Below are 21269 nucleotides of genomic sequence, written 5' to 3'. Positions count from 1 at the left end.
CAGGTTGCAGTGAGTCAAGATTGTGCCACTGCACTCTAGCCTGGGCGACAGAGCAAGACTTCATCTCAAAACACACACACACAAAGAAGCAAAGAGTGAAGTTAAAATGCAGCAGTAGCCACAAGAAGAGGGACAAAAGAGGTAACAGAGTTCTTTACACTGATAGGAGGAATCCAATGTCTATTCATAGCTTTATTTAAAAAAAAAAAAAAAAAGAGCCCCAGAGTTTATGTACGTACAGACAAATATCGGTAACACAAATGCCTCAACATTTGGAAGACAGAAGAAAGAATCTGACTGAAGCTCATAATGTAGCTTCATTGTAAGATTTATTTTCCCAGGAAGCATTAACAAAATAGATCTTTAGTTCCATTTGGTTACTTTCCATACTCTACTCTGTCTGTCTCCAAGCCACTCTGGTGAAATGAGTGCGATGTTAGAGGTCATAGACTCAGGTGCTCAGCAGGCCACTAAGTGTACATTAAACCAATCCAATAAAGGAGATACAGAGATCCAGTGGCACAACCCACTAGAGAAAATGTGCCAGTCAACCTTGCCAGTGGACTTCACCAATTATTAATGAACTACAGAGTAAATAAAACGTCCTCAGGCTTAGGGCCTGACATAAGTTAGCCAAAAACTAAAGAATATTAGTTGTAAGCAGCACTATTATTTTCATTTTGAAGGCTACCACTCTTACTTTCAACTAAACCTATTAATTAATTACCTTATGCTTATAAAGATAAAAGAAATATATAAAATAGTTTGTATAATTTGGTAATGGACTAGGGGATAGGACAGAATTTTAGAACTATCTTCAGGGTTACAATAAAATATTTCTCAAGTAATTATATTTTTCCCTTCATTTTCCCATGTCAGTGATATCATTAAGTATTATGTATTCCACATTCCAATTTTTCTGGGTAAATGTAACTTAATTTCCTACTTCCATCTCTCAAAGTTCTTTCATATCATTAATACTTAATGCCTCCCAGTACATTTCAACAATGTAACAATTGTTGGTATATTGGTACATAAATTGGGTATATTTCTACTTTAGGGGCAAACCTACGTTTTGGGGACAAAAATAGGATTCTTTACCTCTCCAAATTCCTCTCAAGCTTTTTTTTGTTTTGTTTTTGAGTCGGAGTTTCATTCTGTTGCCCAGGCTGGAGTGCAGTGGCGCAATCTCGGCTCACTGCAACCTCCGCCTCCTGGGTTCACACCATTCTCTTGCTTCAGCCTCCCGAGTAGCTGGGACTACAGGCGCCCACCACCATATCCTGCTAATTTTTTATATTTTTAGTAGAGATGGGGTTTCACCATGTTAGCCAGGATGGTCTCGATCTCCTGACCTCGTGATCCACCCGTCTTGGCCTCCTGAAGTGCTGGGATTACAGGTGTGAGCCACTGCACCCTGCCCCTCTCAAGCTTTTCTAAAGACACAAGGAATTGAGCACACAAAATATCTTTTTGTATTACATATTAGTGGGTGGCTATTTTATCAGTTGCTTGTTAAACCTTTTCGTCTTGGATATCAACCATTGTGTATCAGGTGAACTTAGATTTTGCCAACGTGCCTGTGGGCCCTACCACAGTTAGCCCATTCCTAGTCAATATCACCAGGACATTGAATTTTTTTAAGATTACTATTAAGTTAAAAACAACTTTAATTAAAAGCTTTCTGCTGTGGACTGAATTGTATTCCCCCCTCCAATCCCAAAATCCATATGTTGATGCCCCAGCTCCCAATGTGATAGTATTTGGAGATGGAACCCTTGGGAGGCAATCAGGTTTAGATGAGGCCATGAGAGTGGGGTCTTCCTCATGGGATTAGTGCCCTCATAAGAAGAGACTCCACAGAGCTTGCTCTCTCTCCCCACCATGTGAGGTCACTGTGAGAGGGTGGCCATCTGCAAGCCAGGAGAGGGTCCTTAGCAGAAGCTGACTGTGCTGACACTCTGGTCTTGGACTTCCAGCCCCCAAACTGTGAGAAAATAGCTTTCTGTTATTTAAGCCACCCAGTCTATATATTTTGTTATGTCAGCCCAGGTAGACTAATATACCTATTTTCAAACCCTTCAAAATTTCTCTAAATTTGAATATTATGCATTCCAACAACTAACTTTGTAGTACTCTCTAAATGGCAACTAAGTCTCCTTGTTTTGAACTAAACTCTTGAAAGCATCGATATCTTATTTTTCAGTTGTTCTACAGTATTCTTCCTTCTCAGACGCTCTTCTATTTGGTTGATTTTTTTTCATCACCACCTTCAGTTCCAAGATGTCTTTAGCAAATTTCATGAAACTCCTTCTTTCTTACTAGACAGGAGCTCAGGAATGGAGTTGGGGATACCAGAGGTTAAAATATTTCACTCATTTATTTTTCTCCCAAGAAATTTGTGTAGGGTGTTAAATTTAAGACCCTTGAAAACCTAACAGAAATAAGAAACAAAATTGATAGCTAAAATGCATTTAAAATATTTTAAAAATATTCCTGATAAGAAATATACCAGTTTGGAATTGCTTAAGAAATTAAATAGTCATTTGCCCTTTTAAAAGGAATAAGTCTAATAATTTTCAATGAGATGCAAATAAGTAAAATAAGAGCAAGTTTACACAGGTGGTCTTGGGCTCATATTCTTTACTATTGTCAAGTAACAAATTGTTCCCTAAATCTGCTGTACATTACATAGTGGATATAGACATAGGAAAGCCCTGGACAAGAATTCTGGTCTCAAGAAAATTACAAGATAAAAGGCAATGTTCATTTTCAGGAAATTCTATCACCAACTGCATTTAATATGTAACAGAAAATCACAAAAAGGCAAAAAGTAATCTTTACGGTTTTTATGAGAATTAGAGGTACCTAGAAAATGTCACAGAAAGGTAAACAGTTTCCATAAATATTGCTTTTCTTCACTTACAAGATGTAGGTGATTATTCCTACAGACCACATGTCCACCTCAGGTCCATAGGCACAACCTCTGAGAATTTCAGGTGCTGCAGAAAAAGTGAAAATTGTGTTAAATTAGAGCTTAGTCAACATTTATATTTTAATATCAAGCAATGGGAAAGAAATAAATTCATCAAAAAAGTTTCTGAACAGTTTTATAATCAATCTTCTCTCCCCAAACCACAGTATGAAGCTATAAATACTTATGTCTATTTTAGTAAGAGAGATTATAGTCTATCTGTGTTTGGGATGCATAAAATAACACTATTAACTTTAATATTCTATGTCAGAATATAATGATACTGCTCAAATCAAGTAGATAGAGCTATATCTCTGCTACAATAGACACAGTACTTCAAAGGGAGCTTTGTACATAGAAAAGAAAGAAAGTTAAGCATAAGAGGGGAGAAAAAAGTCACAATTATGCTGCCTTGAGATCTAGACCTGCTGGGAGCAGGGTGTGTCAGCGAGTGTGTGGGTCTGACAGTGTGCAGGGTGGAAACCAGCGCAGATGGTGAGGAGGGCTGACAAGTATCTAGTCTGGACGGTTGCAGCAGGAGCTAGGAGGTGCCCTGGCACATGTCCTGGCATTGAGAGATGCATGTAGGTCTCCAGAGAGCAGCTGATCCTAATCAGCTTGAGGTCATGAACTGAGAAAGGGGAACTTATCTGTGCACAGTGAGGCGGCTTGTATTAGTTCTGCCTGCTGTTGTGAAAAAGGCAGGCTTTCTCAGCCACAAAATAGTCCTGGTGTGGAGAATAGCAGTATCTTTTATATTTTTATTACCTTAGATTTGTGAAAATGGGCAATTAACTGGATCCAGGCACTTTCCCTGAATACTAACGGTGTTATTTGTTTGCCTATTTAACAACAGAAGAAAAGGGGAAGTGACAGCCCCACCATCTATGGAGAAATAGAGCTCAGGCCTGTTGTCCAGAGTGGCCTTTCTTGATTTTGAACACAAGTGCTGTAGGTGCCAGCAGCGTTCTCGAAGAAGGAGCTTCTTGATTAATGCTGATGGCTGCCTGAGGAAGGCCTTGGGGGTGAGGACACCACAACATTCTCTGGGATGGGGGTTGGAATGCAAATAAACAGGATTCTCTGTCCATGCTGACTGGAAATGTCACATTCAGTGTTGCCTATCAAGATGAGCTCTGGGGCCGGGCGTGGTGGCTCACAACTGTAATTCTAGCACTTTGGGAGGCCGAGGCAGGTGGATCACCTGAGGTCAGGAGTTTGAGTCCAGCCTGGCCAACATGGTGAAACCCTGTCTCTACTAAAAATACAAAAAAATTAGCCAGGCATGGTGGTAGGTGCCTGTAATCCCAGCTACTCGGAAGGCTGAGGAAGGAGAACAGCTTGAACTCAGGAGGAAAAGGATGCAGTGAGCAGAAATGGCACCACTGCACTCCAACCTAGGCAACAGAACAAGACTCTATCTCAAAGAAAGAAAAAAGAAAAGAAAGAAAGAAAAAAAGTGAGCTCTGGAAGGAGGCTATCCTCATGGGACTCTGGATTTACCATACAGGAAGGAATACTGTGGGTGTTCCACTGACCTATTCCCATACTATCCCTTAACTCTCATCATGTTCCAATTAGAGGTTTCTTTTCCCTGTAGAAGCTGGGTTACATAAAATATGAGGCGTCTTCAAAAAGTTCATGGAAAATGCATATTATAAAAAAATTATGCATGAAACTCACAATTTTTTGTACCAAAATAAACTTGTACTAACTTGTCATAACATGTCCAAACAGGATCTAGTTTGAGACACTAAAAAGGCGAAGACTTCAGTTTGAAAAGAGCCTCTATCTGAGCAACGTGAATTCTGCTAAAACTGAAGCAAGAACAAACATCAAATTTATGGTAAAGCTTGGGTGGAAGAATGGCGAAATCATTGAGGCTTTATAAAAAGTTTGTGGGGACAATGTTCTAAAGAAATTAACATTATACAAGAGAATAACTCATTTTAAGAAGGGATAAGACAATGTTGAAGATGAAGCCCATAGTGGCTGATCATTCACATCAATTTTTGAGAAAAAATATTAATCTTGCTCATGGCCTAATTGAAGAGGACTGGCAACAGCAGAAGCAATAGCCAACACCACAGACATCTCAGTGAGTTCAGCTTACACAATTCTGACTGAAAAATTAAAAGTTGAGCAAAGTTTCCACTCGATGGATGACAACACTGTTGCACCCAGATCAGATGCAGACAAAAATAGAGCTTTCAATGGAAATTTTAAACAAGTGGGATTGAAATCCTGAACCGATTCTTCAAAGAATTATAACAGGACATAAAACATGGCTTTACCAGTATAATCCTGAAGACAAGGCACAATCAAAGCAATGGCTACCAAGAGGTGGAAGTGGTCCATCTAAGCAAAAGCAGATTGGTAAAGAGCAAGGGTCATGGCAATGGTTTATTTGGATGCTCAAGGCATTTTGTCTGTTGACTTTCTGGAGGGCCAAAGAAAAATAACATGCGTTTCATATGAGACTGTTTTGAGAGAGTTAGCCAAAGCTGTAGCAACAAAATTCCCAGGACACATTCACCAGAGAATCCTTTTCCACCACAAAAATGCTCATGCTCATTCCTCTTATCAAACAAGGACAATTCGGTGAGACTTTCAATAGAAAATAATCAGGCATCTACCTTACAGTAGTAACTTGGTTCCTTCTGACTTCTTTTTGTTTCCTTATCTTAAAATCTCTATAAGGAACACTTATTGTTTTTTCAGTTAATAACGTAAAAAGACTGCACTGACATGGTTAAATTCCCAGGATCCTCAGTTCTCTAGGGATAGACTAAATGGCTGGTGTTATCACTTACAAAAGTGTCTTGACCTTGATGCAGTTTATATTGAGAAATAAAGTTTGTATTTTTTCATCACTTTTCACCATTTTCTGACAAACTTTTTGAAGTGCCCCCTACATGAGATAAAGAGCCTGTACAGTGAAAGGAGGGTATGCATTCTAGCACGCTACACAGCAATTCAGCAAGATGCATCCTTTAAGGAACTGTATCTGCAGCCAAAAAGCTTCATTTAATCTACAGGTGAATTATTCCTAGAAAATTTTTCTTTTAAGGTTTAATTAACAAAATTAAGAAACAGGCATGGCTGATGCCAACTATCATCGTTCACTCTGTCAGGTTAGCTTTCATTCTCTGGAGCAACCTGTACCTCACAGAAAGTGTCTTTGAGCCCAACAGCCCTGACAGTGAACTTTCATTTGTAAAGGGGAACTCAGATTATGCTGCCATTGCAGGAAGGCTGCTATTGCCTATTTTTGTCTCTGGGAGCTGTTCCAATCAAGGGGCCGAATGCACACATATTGAGCACGCATATTCAACATGCGTTAGTCCTTCTCCATGCAGGTCTTCACATCAGTGAATCTTATCCTTTCTGAAATGCTATCAAGCCCCACATTGACATTTAAACATAAATATAGAAATATTTTGGGAGAGTCTTTTACATTTTCTGGATCTTGGTTTTTTACCTCTAAACTGTAAATGAATCCAAATAGCTGATTTCCAACTTAACTTTGAGTTTTAACCTGCTACCCATTATATTATTAGTAAAGGATGTGTTACTGATCATTTAACAAGAGAGAACAAGAACAAGCATTCTAACCTGTAGACCTGTTCCTTTTCTCATTTCTTCTGCTATAACAGCTACTGTGCATGCTGCCCTGTAGGGACTCATCCTGTTGGCTCCAGTGAAATCAACCCTACCACCCTGGGCAGACCAGAGACAGACACATACTGGCAAGGGTCAGGTGTTTTCTCTAGGCATTGCTAATAGCTCCCAGCGAAAGAACTCTAAGGAAAATGAATAATGTGCCACAAACTGCTTTTTGGATCCACTTTACAGGGACTTTCATACCTGACATGGCAAGTTCTGACCTATCTGTCACAGCACTGGGTGCAACCTTACTCTCCAAAGGCAATTTATTTCTTTGTGAAGCATTGTACTGCAATGTGAGTAAACTTGCCACGTTAAAAGTTAAATATCCCACAGTGAAGATAACAGACAAAAGGAATAAAAAGTGTTTATGCCATCCATAATAAATTTATCTTAAAAATAATTGTTTTTAAAATAACATTTTGAAAATCATAAAAAATTGGGGTGAAACACAGTCAAAATACCTAGACATAATTAGATATCATTTTCAATAACTTTCAAATATATATATATAAAATTTTTTTTTTGAGACGGAGTTTCACTATTGTTCCCCAGACAAGAGCCCAATGGCATGATCTCAGCTCACTGCAACCTGCAACCTCCGCCTCCCAGGTTCAAGCGGTTCTCATGCCTCAGCCTCCTGAGTAGCTGGGATTACAGGTGCCTGCCACCATGCCCAGCTAATTTTTTGTGGTTGTTGTTGAGACGGAGTCTCACTCTTTGTCACTCAGGCTGGAGTACAGTAGCATGATCTTGGCTCTCTGCAACCTGTGCCTCCAGGGTTCAAGCAATTCTCTGCCTCCGCCTCCTGAGTAGCTGGGATTATAGGCGCGCGCCACCATGCCCAGCTAATGTTCGTATTTTTAATAGAGATGGGGTTTCACCATGTTGTTCAGGCTGGGCTCAAACTCCTGACCTTGTGATTTGCCCGCCTCGGCCTCCCAAAGTACTGGAATTACAGGTGTGAGCCACCGTACCCAGCCTAATATTTTAAATTACTAGTTAATATGGCATTGACTTTGTTCAGAACAAGTAGAACACACTCAAGTAATCTAGATAGGCCCTTACCAAGAGCCAGAAGATTTTTTTATAATGAAGTTCAGGCTCTAGCACCCCAGCTTCAAGTCTCCTAAGTATTAAATGTCCTTGCAAGTAATGCTACTAATCTGTGATCTCCTTAGGGTGAGAAAGTTGGCTACTTTCAATTTAGTTCAAGAAAAAACATCAATTAATATATCTTTTTTTTTTTTTTTTTTTTTTTGAGGCGGAGTCTCGCTCTGTCGCCCAGGCTGGAGTGCAGTGGCACGATCTCGGCTCACTGCAAGCTCCGCCTCCCGGGTTTACGCCATTCTCCTGCCTCAGCCTCCCGAGTAGCTGGGACTACAGGCGCCGCCACCTCGCCCGGCTAATTTTTTTTGTATTTTTATGGTATAAGCACTCTGGCTGTCCTTCATATCTTTTCTCACCTCATTATCAAACCAAACAAAATAGAAGAAGAAAATCATTTTAAGGTATAAAACAGTTTTTGTGATATTTTTATTTTTATTCCAGTAGTTTTGGGAGAAAAGGAGGTGTTTGGTTACATGGAAAATTTCTTCAGTGGGGAATTCTGAGATTTTGGTGCACCCATCACTTGAGCATTGTACACTGTACCCAGTGTGTAGTCTTTTATCCCTCATCCCCCTCTCACCCTTTCCCCTGAGTCCCCAAAGTCCATTTCTATCATATGTATGCCTTTGCATCCAAATAGCTTATCTCCCACTTATGAGGGAGAACATTTGATGTTTTGTTTTCCATTCCTGAGTGACTTCACTTAGAATAATGGTCTCCAGTTCCATCCAGGTTGCTGCAAATGTCATTATTTCACTCCTTTTTATGGCTGAATAGTATTCCGTGTGTGTGTGTGTGTGTGTGTGTGTGTGTGTATCACATTTTCTTTACCAACTCATTGATTGATAAGCATTTGTGTAAGTTTCTTTTTCACATGACTTGTTTTCCTCTGAGTAGTTACCCAGTAGTGGGATTGCTGGATCAAATAGTAGTTCTACTTTTAGTTCTTTAAGGAATCTCCACACTGTTTTTCATAGTGGTTGTACTAGTTTACATTCCCACCAACAGCATAGAAGTGTTCCCTTTTTACCACATCCACACCAACATGTATTATTTGTTGATTTTTTTGATTATGGCCATTCTTGCATGAGTAAGGTGGCATTGCATTGTGGTGTTGGCTTGCAATTCCCTGATCATTAGTGATGTTGGGCATTTTTTTCATACGTTTGTTAGTCATTTGTATATCTTCTTTTGAGAATTGTCGATTCATGTCCTTAGCCCATTTTCTCTTGCTGATTTGTATGAGTTCCTTGTAGATTCTGGATATTAGCCTTTTGTCAGATGTATAGATTGTGAAGATTTTCTCCCACTCTGTGGATTGTCTGTTTACTCTGCTGATTGTTTCTTTTGCTGTGCAGAAGCTTTTTAGTTTAATTAAGTCCCGTCTATTTATCTTTGTTTTTGTTGCATTTGTTTTTGGGTTCTTGGTCATGAAGTCTTTGCCTAAGCCCAAAGACTTAGGGTTTTTTATGGGAGGGTTTTTTTCTGATTTATCTTCTATAATTTTTATGGTGTTAGGTCTTAGATTTAAGTCCTTGTTCCATCTTGAGTTGATTTTTGTATGAGGTGAGGGATGAGGATCCAGTTTCATTCTTATACATGTGACTTGCCAATTATCCCATCACCATTTGTTGAATAGGGTATCCTTTCCCCACTTTGTTTTTGTTTGCTTTGTCAAAGATCAGTGGTTGTAAGTATTTGGCTTTATTTCTGGTTCTCTGTTCTGTTGCATCGAGCTATGTGCCTATTTTTATACCACTACCATGTTGTTTTGGTGACTATGGCCTTATAGTATAAAGTCAGGTAATGTGATGCCTCCAGATTTGTTCTTTTTGCTTAGTCTTGCTTTGGCTATGCAGGCTCTTCTGTGGTTCCATATGAATTTTAGAATAGTTTTTTCTAACTCTATGATAAATGATGGTGGTATTTTCATGGGAATTGTATTGAATTTGTAGATTGCTTTGGGCGGTATGGTCATTTTCACAATATTGATTCTACTCATCCATGAGCATGGGACATGTTTCCATTTGTTTGTGTCATCTATAATTTCCTTCAGCAGTGTTTTACAGAATTCCTTGTAGAGGTCTTTCATGTCCTTGGTTAGGTTTGTCCCTAATTATTTTAATTTTTTGCAGCTATTGTAAAAGGGGTTGAATTCTTTATTTGATTCTCATCTTGGTTGCTGTTGGTGTATAGCAGAGCTACTGATTTGTGTACATTAATTTTATATCCTGAAATTTTGCTTAATTCATTTATCAGATCTAGGAGCTTTCTGCAGGAGTCTTTAGGGTTTTGTAGGTATGCAATGATATCATCAGCAGACTGACAGTTTGACTTCCTTATTAGCGATTTGGATGCCTTTTATTTCTTTCTCTTATCTGATTGCTCTGGCTAGGACTTCCAGTACTATGTTGAATAGAAGTGGTGAGAGTGGGCATCTTTGTCCTGCTCCAGTTCTCAGGGGGAATGCGTTCAACTTTCCCCCATTCAGTATTATGTTACCTTTGGGTTTGTCATAGATGGGTCTTACTAAATAAAGGTACGACCCTTCTATGCTGATTTTGCTGATGGTTTTAATCATAAAGGGTTGCTGGATTTTGTCAGATGCCTTTTCTGGGTCTATTGAGATGATCATGTGATTTTTGTTTTTAATTCTATTTATATGATGTATCATATTTATTGACTTGCATATGTTAAACCATCCCTGCATCCCTGGTATGAAACCCACTTGGTCATGGCGGATTATCTTTTTGATATGCTGTTGAATTTGGTTTGCTGGTATTTTGTTAAGGATTTTTGCTTCTGTATTCATCAGGAATACTGATCTATAGTTTTCTTTTTGGTTATGTCCTTTCCTGGTTTTGGTAACAGGGTGATATTTCATAGAATGATTTAGGGAGGATTCCCTCTTTATCTTTTGGAATAGTGTCAATAGGATTGGTCCCAATTCTTCTTTGAATGTTTGATAGAATTCAGCTGTGAATCCATCTGGTCTTGGACTTTTTTGTTGGCAATTTCTAAAATTACCATTTCAATCTTGCTCTTCTTATTGGTCTGTTCAGAGTTTCTATTTCTTCCTGGTTTAATCTAAGAGGGTGGTATATTTCCAGGAATTTATCCATCTCCTGTAGGTTTTCTAGTTTATGCACATAAAGGTGTTCACAGTAGCCCTGAACGAGCTTTTGCATTTCTGTGGTATTAGTTGTAATATCTCCGTTTTGTTTCTAATTGAGCTTATTTGGATCTTCTCTCTTCTTTTCTTCGTCAATCTTGCTAATGGTCTTTTTTTCTTTATATATTATTTTAAAGAACCAGCTTTTAGTTTCATTTATTTTTTGTAATTTTTTTGGTTTGTTTCCATTTCATTTAGCCCTGCTCTAATCTTAGTTATTTCTTTTCTTCTGCTGGGTTTGGGTTGGGTTTGTTCTTGTTTCTCTAGTTCCTTGAGGTTTGACCTTAGATTGTCTATTTGTGCTCTTTCAGACTTTTTGATGTAGGGATTTAAGGCTATGAATTTTCCTCTTAGCACTGCCTTAAGTGCAACCCAGACTGATCCTTAGGCAACATCACCATTAGTAGGCTAGAGAGAAGAAAAGGAACATTTATTATTTACAGAAATTCAAACAGTAGAGGAAGTTCCACAGGACAGAATTAGGAATTGTGAGTGGATGTTGCAAGGCACAGATTTCTGGCTCAATATACAGGACAATATACTAACAACTAAAGCTGTCAGCAATAGTGGGGTCTATCTCCTTCGTTTGGGAGTGTTCACAAAAGCTGACTGACTCATCACTCAGGATCCAAGGCTATCAGCAAGGAAAGAGAAGGAAGACTCCTGTTAAGTTTTTTACATCACCCATTAGATACATAGTATGTGGTATTAAATAATATCACCAGAAAACTGTCTATGTATTCTATACATGTAAACTAAGTTGAGGATTATGGCAACCACTTACTTAAATCAAAGTTAACCAAATATATTTTGGCTTGAGATGGTTGATAAAATCGAATCTCAAGAGATTGTCCCCAGTGTCCTGTCCTGACTTCTCATGTTCTCTTTGAGTTTAGATACAGTATTTTAATGTAATGGTAAATCCTTAACTTCTGGATCCCTAGACTATAAATCATTTTCGATGCCCACTTCCATAGAATACACAGCTCTTAAGATTATTTCCTTTGTCTTGACTTTAGATAACCTTATGACTATGTGCCTGGGTGTTGATCTTTACACGATAAATTTCCCAGGTGTTCTTTGAGCTTCCTGTACTTGGATGTCTGGATCTCTACCAAGACCAGGGAAGTTTTCCTCAATTATTCCCACAAATATGTTTTCCAAACTTTTAGGTTTTTCTTCTTCCTTAGAAACACCCATTATTTTTAGGTTTGGTCATTTAACACAATCCCAAACCTCTTGGAGGCTTTTTGCATTTTTTAGAATTTTTTTTTTTCTTCTTTACTGAATCGGGTTAATTCAAAAACTTTGTCTTCGAGCTCTGAAGTTCTTTCTTCTGCTTGTTCAGGTCTATAGATGAGACTTTCCAGTGCATTTTGCATTTCTCTAAGTGTGTCCATCATTTCCAGAAGTTGTGAATGTTTTTTATTTATGCAATTTCCCTGAAGATTTTCCCCTTCATATCTCATATCATTTTTTAATTTCATTTAATTGGACTTCACCTTTCTCTGTTGCCTCCTTGATTAGCTTGATTATTGACCTTCTGAATTTTTTTTCTGTCAATTCAGGAATTTCTTTTGGGTTTGAATCCATTGCCGGTAAGCTAGGGGGATCTTTTGGGAGTGTGAAAGAACCTTGTTTTGTCATATTACCAGAACTGTTTTTCTGGTTCTTTCTCATTTCGGTAGACTATGTCAGAGGAAAGATCTGGGGCTAAAAGGCTGCTGTTCAGATTCTTTTGTCCCACACTATATTCCCTAATGCTGTGCTCTCCCCCTTCTTCTAGAGATGTGGCTTCCTGAGAGGCAAACTGCAGTGCTTGTTATTAATCTTCTGGATCTAGCCACCCAGTCGAGCTACCGCAGTCTGGGCTGGTAGTGGGGAATGTCTACACAGAGTCTTGTGATGTAAACCATCTTCAGGTCTCTCAGCCATGTATAGCAGCACCTGCTCCAGTGGAGGTGGCAAGAAAGTGAAATGGACTCTGTGAGGGTCCTTAGTTGTAGATTTGTTTATTGCAGTAGTTTTGTGTTGGCTGGCCTCCTACCAGGAGGTGGCACTTTCAAGAGAGCATCAGCTGTGGTAGTATAGGGGAGGATCAGCTGGTAGGTAGGGACCTAGAGCTCCCAAGAGGTTATGTCCTTTGTCTTCAGAGTTTTTAGACTGTCTCCTGGGGCCTGCAGGAAAAATCTGCTTCCTACATAGGGTCTGTGGATTCTCTCCCATTTTTATATATTCTTTTGAGCATTGTCTATTCATGCCCTTTGCCCACTTTTTTTCTTGCTGATTTGTAAAACAGTTTTTAAAAATGCATTTTAAAAGACTTAGAATCATCACCTTTTCTGAATTAGTAAATAATCATTTATTGATTTTTCTGTCTGTGTTCCAAGTGAATCCAATCTGTCTACCACGTCCTAAAATTATCTTACCATTCATGTTATTGCTCATAAAACACTAAATGATACCGAGCTCCCACAAAACCTCATACTCCAGTCTTCAATGCAGAATAATTTTGGTAAAGGGTCTTAGAATTCCCAAGATGCCAGACTTCCTTTTTAAAAAAGAAAGTTAAACTAAATATAAAAATTATACAAAAATTCAAACATTATATATTATATATTCATTAACATACCATCTAGGTCTAAGTGTGATTTTTAAAAAAAATAAGATGATGGCACCACTGAAACATTTAGAGACTGAGTATCCCTCTAGAGATTAGGATGAATTTCACTTTATCAAATAAAATCATTGTAACTAGTTTTCAAAATGATCCTAAAATAAAAAGCATCAGATATGGCCTAGGGCTTACTTATAGGGACCATTGGTGCTAAACTTGCCTTCTTTTCTTAAATCTCTAAGAGAAAAATTAAAAGGGATGATTTTGGTCATTGACTGTACTTTCATTTTGTCAATGCCCTAGATGAGCTTTATGATTCTTTCTTACTTACTGAGTTAAAACTACAGAGTGGCACTCTTCATCAGAAGACCTTTCACACTATTAGTAACTCTTTTGGAAAAAATTTGAGGGAGACTAAGGTGAATGAAGTCAACTGATTCGTTCATTCACTCATTAAAGAAATCATCAAATATTTATTAAGCACCTGCTGTGTGATGGGCCAACTATGCTTGGGGGTGCTAGGGGAATAATGAGGGGGTTAAAGAGAACAAGTTTCTGTCATCTAGGAGCTTACAGTTGGGTGGAAGATGTAGACATTAATCAAAAACATCAAAGGAAGAAATGCAAAGTGATAACTGGAAATGCTTGGAGGGAGAATAGTTTTAGTAGGGGGTTGGCCTGGTCACAGAGGTCAGGGAATGTGACTGGAGCAACCAAAGTTTGAACTGAGATGTAGAGGATCTACAGAAGTTAATTAGGCAAATGGGGAAGAAGCTGAAGGAAAACAGAAGAGAGTTGCAAGTGGAAAAAGTTATGCAAAGACCCTGTGGCAGGAAGGAGCAAGGGGCACTGGAGGAACTGAAAGAAGCCAACATGGCTGGAGCATGGCTCAGGTATCCAGCCATGCCTAGGTGGGATGAGCAGTGCCTGTGAGGCAGGTAGAGGCCAGAATGCAGATCCAGTAGGTCAGGGGTCTTGTTTGTTTCAAAATTCTCTCCATTCTTTCTGTTTCAGCAATTCAAAACATATGGGAAAAGATCTATTTGCATCTGAAAGCCTGAACCTGACTTTCCAGAATTATTGTCCCTATTAGAGCTGGAGGGAAAACACTGGGAATTTTTTTTTTTCTTTTTTTGTTTGCTATAGAGGCTTGTCTTGAATTCAGAGTTTTCTGGGAGCCACAAAAACCCACTGTATCTTGAGCCCAGCATCTAGAGTCTCTCTAAATTGTGCCTCTGGGAAGGAAGAGGGAGGAGAGAGAAGAGTGAAGGGTGGACGGGATTTATCTAGGGAGGCAGAAAAGCAGTGTGAGGAAATTCTCTGCCTCTGTCCTTTTCCTAGCTTGGCCTAGGAACCCAGAGGAGAAGAATGCACTTGAGGCAGCTGCCTATGGGTGGCAGCAGTGCCCACAGTTGGGCAGACTCCACACTGGGTGCTTTTCTCAGCATCTGTACTTTGTGCGGTCCTTTGTTTAGCTGTCATCCACATTTGCTAAGAAAGGAGCACAACCTGTTTAACACTTGGTGCAATTTTTGATTTGATAAAAAGATAATGCCCCAGTTCAGGAGACTAAGTGCAGTGACAAAGGTGCAGATGAGACTGAAATAGACCTGAGACTTCCAGAGGGGGTTGCCTCTGGCTAGAAGCAGCCTTGTCAGCTTACTACAGTGAACCTCAGAACATTCTCAATTCTATGCGTATCATGCTCTGAAAGGTTGAGAAGGACTGAGAAAGTATTTGGGGCTTCTGTCATTTTAGTTTTCTGTGACTTGAGAGTGGAGCGAGAAAAGAAAAAGTTAGGTGTTTTGAAACACAAGTGATATACTTTATGTTCTAACTCACTCTTTCCTTTCTCCAGGGCTCTTGATTTGCTGCATGGCAATTATCAGTCAATCCAACTCCCACTTCATGTTTTTCATTTAAGCTGTTAAAATAGTCTTCCTTACCACAAGAATTATATTATTTTCTCTTTGTATAAATCTTATAAATGAGTGAAAATAATCTGTTTATTTTCCTCATCTTATTTTTTATTTTTAAAATAATATCCTGAAGAGAAAATCAAATATTTGAGAACACCTAGTGCTTTCAAAAAAGGAAAAAAAAAAATACAACTTATTTTTATTGCCCTGTGAAATTTGCTTTTCTGTGAATTCCATCAAGCCTTCCTAACTTGATGTCATTGCCATTTTATCCAACTCTGAATCAGACCGAGTCTCCAGGTCACTTCAGAGTTGTGATAGATGCCAGCAAAGTAGTATTAGCTGTTGAAAAGCTACCTTTCAATTTTTGTGGGATGAAGTAGGATAAAATAAATAAACCCATCTCATCCTGATATCAAAATTACATAAAAATCTCTTCAGTAGATGGAGGTGCAAAGATAAAGTAGTGGACTTAGAATTTAAAGTGTCTCATGTGTTAAGTGTGAAAAATGTTACAAGGTGGGTGCATTGTTTGAGTTCAGGAGGTCGAGACCAGTCTGGGCAACATGGCGAAACCCTGTCTCTACTAAAATACAAAAAATTAGGCCGGTGTAGCAGCATGTGCCTGTAGTCCCAGCTCCTCAGGAGGCTGAGGCAGGATAATTGCTTGAACCCGGGAGGTGGAGGATGCAGTGAGCCAAGATCACACCACTGCACTCCAGCATGGGTGACTGAGTGAGACTCTGCCTCCAAAGAAAAGAAAAGAAAAGAAGAGAAGAGAAGAGAAGAGAAGAAGAAAAGAAAAGAAAAGAAAAACATCATGTTTTTCTCTAACGGATAGATGCAAACCTTCTCACTGATGATTATCAATAATAATTCTTGCAAAACTTATTTTTATTTTATGCATATTCTTTCTGTAATAACATTTTAAAGTGGAACATTTTGTGGGTGTTCTGGTCCAAAATAAGACATTTTAAGCAAATCTTCTACCCACTTGCTATCAATCACCTCTTCCTTTTGACCTCTTTTCCTCCCATCATCCCACCCCCACATACATAATAATAGAGTTGAATCCTCACAGAGCTGTGAATTCTCTGGTACAGTTGGTTCTGTTCTGGAAGTAATGTCTTCCATAGAAATGGGCATCAAAAATGATTTACGGTCTGCAGACCCAGAAGTTAAGGATTACCATTACATTAAAAGGTGGTCTCGGGCACCTGTAGTCCCAGCTACTTGGGAGGCTGAGGCAGGAGAATGGCCTGAACCCGGGAGGCAGAGCTTGCAGTGACAGTGAGCCGAGATTAAGCCACTGCATTCCAGCCTGGGTGATAGAGCGAGACTCTGTCTCAAAAAAAAAAAAAAAAAAACTGTCTCTAAACTCAAAGAGAACATGAGAAGTCAGGAGAGGACATTGGGGACAATCTCTTGAGATTCGACTTTATCAGCCATCTCAAGTCAAAATATATTTGGTTAACTTTGATTTAAGTAAGTGGTTGCCATAATCCTCAACTTAGTTTACATGTATACAGTATATAGACAGTTTTTGGTGATATTATTTAATACCACACACTATGTATCTAATGGGTGATATAAAACTTAACAGGAGTCTTCCTTCTCTTCCCTTGCTGATAGCCTTGGATCCTGAGTGATGAGTCAATCAGCTTTTGTGAACACTCCCAAACAAAGGAGATAGCCCCTACTACTGCTGACAGCTTTAGTTGTTAGAATGTTGTCTTGTATATTGAGCCAGAAATCTGTGCCTTGCAACAACCACTCACAATTCCTAATTCTGCCCTGTAGAGCTTCCTCTACTATTTGAATTTCTGTAAATAATACATGTTCCTTCTTTTCTCTCTGGCCTACTCATGGTGGTGTTGCCAAAGCATCAGTCTGGGTTGTCTCCTTTTCTGCCTTGGGGATACCTGATAGTCTCATGACTTGAAATACCATCTATATGCTGGTAACACCCATATTTATATCAGTAGGCAAGTTGACATGTGGACCATATATTCCCTTCTGCCCACATGTCACTTCCACTTGGATATCTAACAGGCATGTAGAAATTAACAAGTCCCAAGCCTGATGCTCCAATGTCTTCCCATCTCAGTAAATGTTAACTCCATTCCTTCAGTTGTTAGTTATCCCCTCTCCTACCTACTATTTTCTCCCCTTGTCATTGCATTCCAATCAACCAACTTTCTTGGTGGACCCTAAAGACACCTGGTGTGTTCTTGCCTCAGGATTAGTGTGCCCCATCCCCTTCACCTGGAACATTCTTTCCCTAGATATGTACGTGGTTTGTTCTCTCCTTTCTCTCAAATTTTTGCTTACATATTCCATTCTAACACAAAGCCTTCCTTAATTACCCTGTTTAAAGTGTAACCCAGGCTCCTTTTCCAACTTTATATTATAATTTCTACGGGAAATTATCACCTCTTTCTGTATATTTTACATGTGTATTGTCATCTTCTCCCACTAAAATGTATTACAGTATACTTAAGGAAGAGTTCTTTTGGTCTGGTTTTTACTGCTATATCTTTACAACATACAACAGTGCCTAGTGCATAGAAGTGCAACAAGTATTTATTAAATGACAAAAAAACCTGATTGTTTTACACAACTAAAGTTCCACAGAAACCACTTTGTTCAGGGCAGTACCAAACCAATATAAAGACCCCAAAGACGCAGTTTTCTTCAGATTTCAAACTTCTACCACAGCTTAAACTAAGCTCATGCCCAGCCTGCAGAGTCCCTTTCCTCTCCATGATCAAGAACAAGATGAGCTCTGGATGACCCTTCCTCGCCACCCTGTATCTGTCCCTACTTTTCCTTTACCTGGCACTACTCAACTGACTCAGATGCTGCAAGCATGCCCATGGCAGTTATGATGGCTTGGGGACACAATCTCCTTAGGGAGAAAGTAGGGCTATGGTCAGGAGGGGAGATGGATATGCGGCACCCTTCAAACCTGGTTAGCATTCTCTGCCTCACTTCCTCTCCCCTTCCCTGGTGGTCTCTTTCCCATTGTCCAAAAGCCACACAGGAACCCTAGTGTGCAGCACATGAGCCGGTCAAGTAGAAAGTTACAGTCAGTGTAATTGGAATTTTACTATGCTTTTAATTAACTAGATTTTTTAAAAGTTCATTGTAAAAATGAAGTTACCACTTCGGGTATTTAATTCATTATTGGGTGAGATCATTCTTTACTTGATTGGATTGCAGTATAATTTAAGACTCTTATTATTTCACTTAAGCTATTTATTCTTCCAGAAATGAACACAAACACTATGGTTTTTGTGAAACTATACTAAAAGCTTCTATTTTAGATTATAAGATGTATTTCTTTAATTTAAATTTTCCTACTTTTTTCATATGTGTTCATGTTACAGAAAATGTAGCTTATTGGCTAACCTAACTTTCAGTTTTGTTAAGAGTTAAGCAGAAATCTCTTCTGTTCAACTACAAGCGGTTGAAAATTTGTCTTAAATTTTGGCATAGTGAATCTAAAGGCTTATTTCTTTTCAAAGTAGCAATGTGTCAAGTGTGTGGAATCATCCTTGAAATCATGAATGGGCACTAATGGAAGATAAGACTTGCTTAATTGTGCTGTGTCATCTTAGAAACTGTTCTGTTGATAGCACTTTAAGAAATACTTTCTATGGTAATATATGACACGTTCAAATGTAAGGTCTGCTTGATATGTTCCAATAAGCTCCCTAGAAGTTATTCCTATTTAAAAGCTTTGTAGTTCCTGGATTGTTGAAAATGGCTCTGCATAATGCGTGTGTGTGAGGAAGAGAAGATTATTCTGTTTATTTTTAATAAAGTACCCTTAAATTTATCCTTTTAACCTATTACAATATTAAATTAAAATATCCTTCTTTTTTTCTCTGGCTGTAAAAATATCAGAAACTCAGAGTCCCACAGCTATCCAAAGAAACTTGAATTTCCCTGATAAAGGCTGTCAGAGCACAGCGTCATCTCTGACCAGCTCATTGACCTCCATAAATAAATACAATGCAGTGAACTCCCAACACAAAAGTGGCACTGACAGATCAGATGCTGGAACTGACTCAACGAACTTCAGCACATCTCCTGTTTTATTCAGTGTCTGATCACTGAGGAGACTTTGTTTTCCTGTAGTCATCAAAACTAAGAAACAAATCCCATCTTTTATCCAATCATTTCCAATTTTGGAATAATAATTTTAAGTAAGTAAATATTAAGTTACACAGAAGGATACATTTTTCAGTGTAACTTCATACTTACCCAGTAGGAAGTGCCATATTTACCTAGTAAAAATACCAAAATTTCTAAAACCATTATTTGGAAAACCAGTAGTCTTAAAAAAGATTATATTTATTTTCTCTACCTTTTTTTTTTTTTTTTAATGGTTTACCCTTTTAAAACCACTCTCCATTCTCAGGAACTATCACATTCATATTTAGTAAGTTTAAAAATCTAAAAAACTATTTAAAAATGGCCATAAAACAATAAAGTTTAGAACCATCAATGTCATTTAAATCTTAGGAGAAATTTTTTTTTAATAAGTGTTTTATTTCTAAACTAAAGAACTGTGGCAGAGATGTAGTAATTTCAAAGACCTCAAACCAACTCCCCAGATATTAGGACTTACTCTTGTGAGGACAAAATAGAAAAATCATACTGCTTAATAAAAGGAATTGATACATTTTTAAGAGTAATAAGAAAAATATGAGGATGATGATACTCATTATAATGACTTCAGTAATGCCTAACATTTATTGCATGTTTTAGGTACCAGGTACTGTGCAAGAACTTCACATACATTATCTTATTTATTCTTTATAATAGCCCTATGAAATAAATGTTCTTATTATTCCCATTGTATAGTTGAGGAGACTGAGATTTAGAGGGTTTCACTAACATATTCAAGGTGAAGCCTGAAGTAGGAACAGCTATCTGACTTCGAAGCCTAGTAAAGCATGAAAACATGAACAACAACAATACCACAACAGCAACAACAACCAGCAATCTATGCCTGTGAGCAACAGGTAAACAGGGCCAAATATGGCCAGCCCATCCCTGTAGTTACTCATATATCTGTGGAGAAGGCAGATCATGAAAGATACCTACCACGCCTTATAGTAGATGAGCAATATATGTGTCGTTTTAATATTGAACATCAGGTTGGTGACACTGGCTTTTGTTAGCCCATCACTATTTGATGATCCTTTAGGAGGTATCATTCAAGGATAGTTTGAAGAGCTGGAAGGTGAGGGAATCTCTCTTTTACCTGTCATTCCACACTTTCATCATGCCCTTCACATTCAACAGCTGAAGTGCCACATTTAGTCATCTCTTTATTATACCACATCCACTTATAATTATTGATAATTATGACAGAATTGTTTACCAAACAGTGTGAGTTCTTAAGACTGAATCAGTCACAGTATATATGAAACATACGTATTTATTCTTTATGGAAACTCAGAATATTATTGTAGAATATTATTTTTCTACAATATTATTTGTAGAATTAGGCACCTGCAGACTCTAAGTACAGGGAGTTTTGCATATCGTAGGAGCTCATTCTTCAGTTGTTAATAATTAGCCTTCATTTTGGCTTAAATAGAAGCACGACATATATTTGCCGTTACTAAAGTCTGAAAATAGCAAATATGCTTAGAGGCTTAGCACATGGGACATTTTTTATGTATTAATACTTCCTCTGAGTTGTGCCAGTAGGACTGTCTCAGAAAATAATGAGACCTTGGCAAATGCCAAAAGAAAACAAACTCCTAACAGCTTTTAGACTCTGAAAATAGAATT

The 21269-nt window shown here is 38.3% G+C and overlaps 1 protein-coding gene across 3 annotated transcripts in view; it reads right to left on the bottom strand.

The window, feature by feature from the left end:
• CAMK4 (calcium/calmodulin dependent protein kinase IV) overlaps positions 1–21269 on the bottom strand; it is a 256916-nt gene that overhangs the window by 8364 nt on the left and 227283 nt on the right. For all 3 annotated transcript variants that reach the window (XM_021939590.2, XM_021939591.2, XM_017959764.3), the window contains one exon: positions 2927–3002. In XM_021939590.2, coding sequence (XP_021795282.2) covers positions 2927–3002 — 76 coding nt within the window. The remainder of the gene's footprint in view (positions 1–2926; positions 3003–21269) is intronic.

Source organism: Papio anubis, chromosome 5 (assembly GCF_008728515.1).
Source record: "Papio anubis isolate 15944 chromosome 5, Panubis1.0, whole genome shotgun sequence".
Taxonomy (NCBI): Eukaryota; Metazoa; Chordata; class Mammalia; order Primates; family Cercopithecidae; genus Papio; species Papio anubis.
Note: the sequence above shows the minus strand (reverse complement) of the source record. Positions and strands in the feature narration are given on the sequence as shown.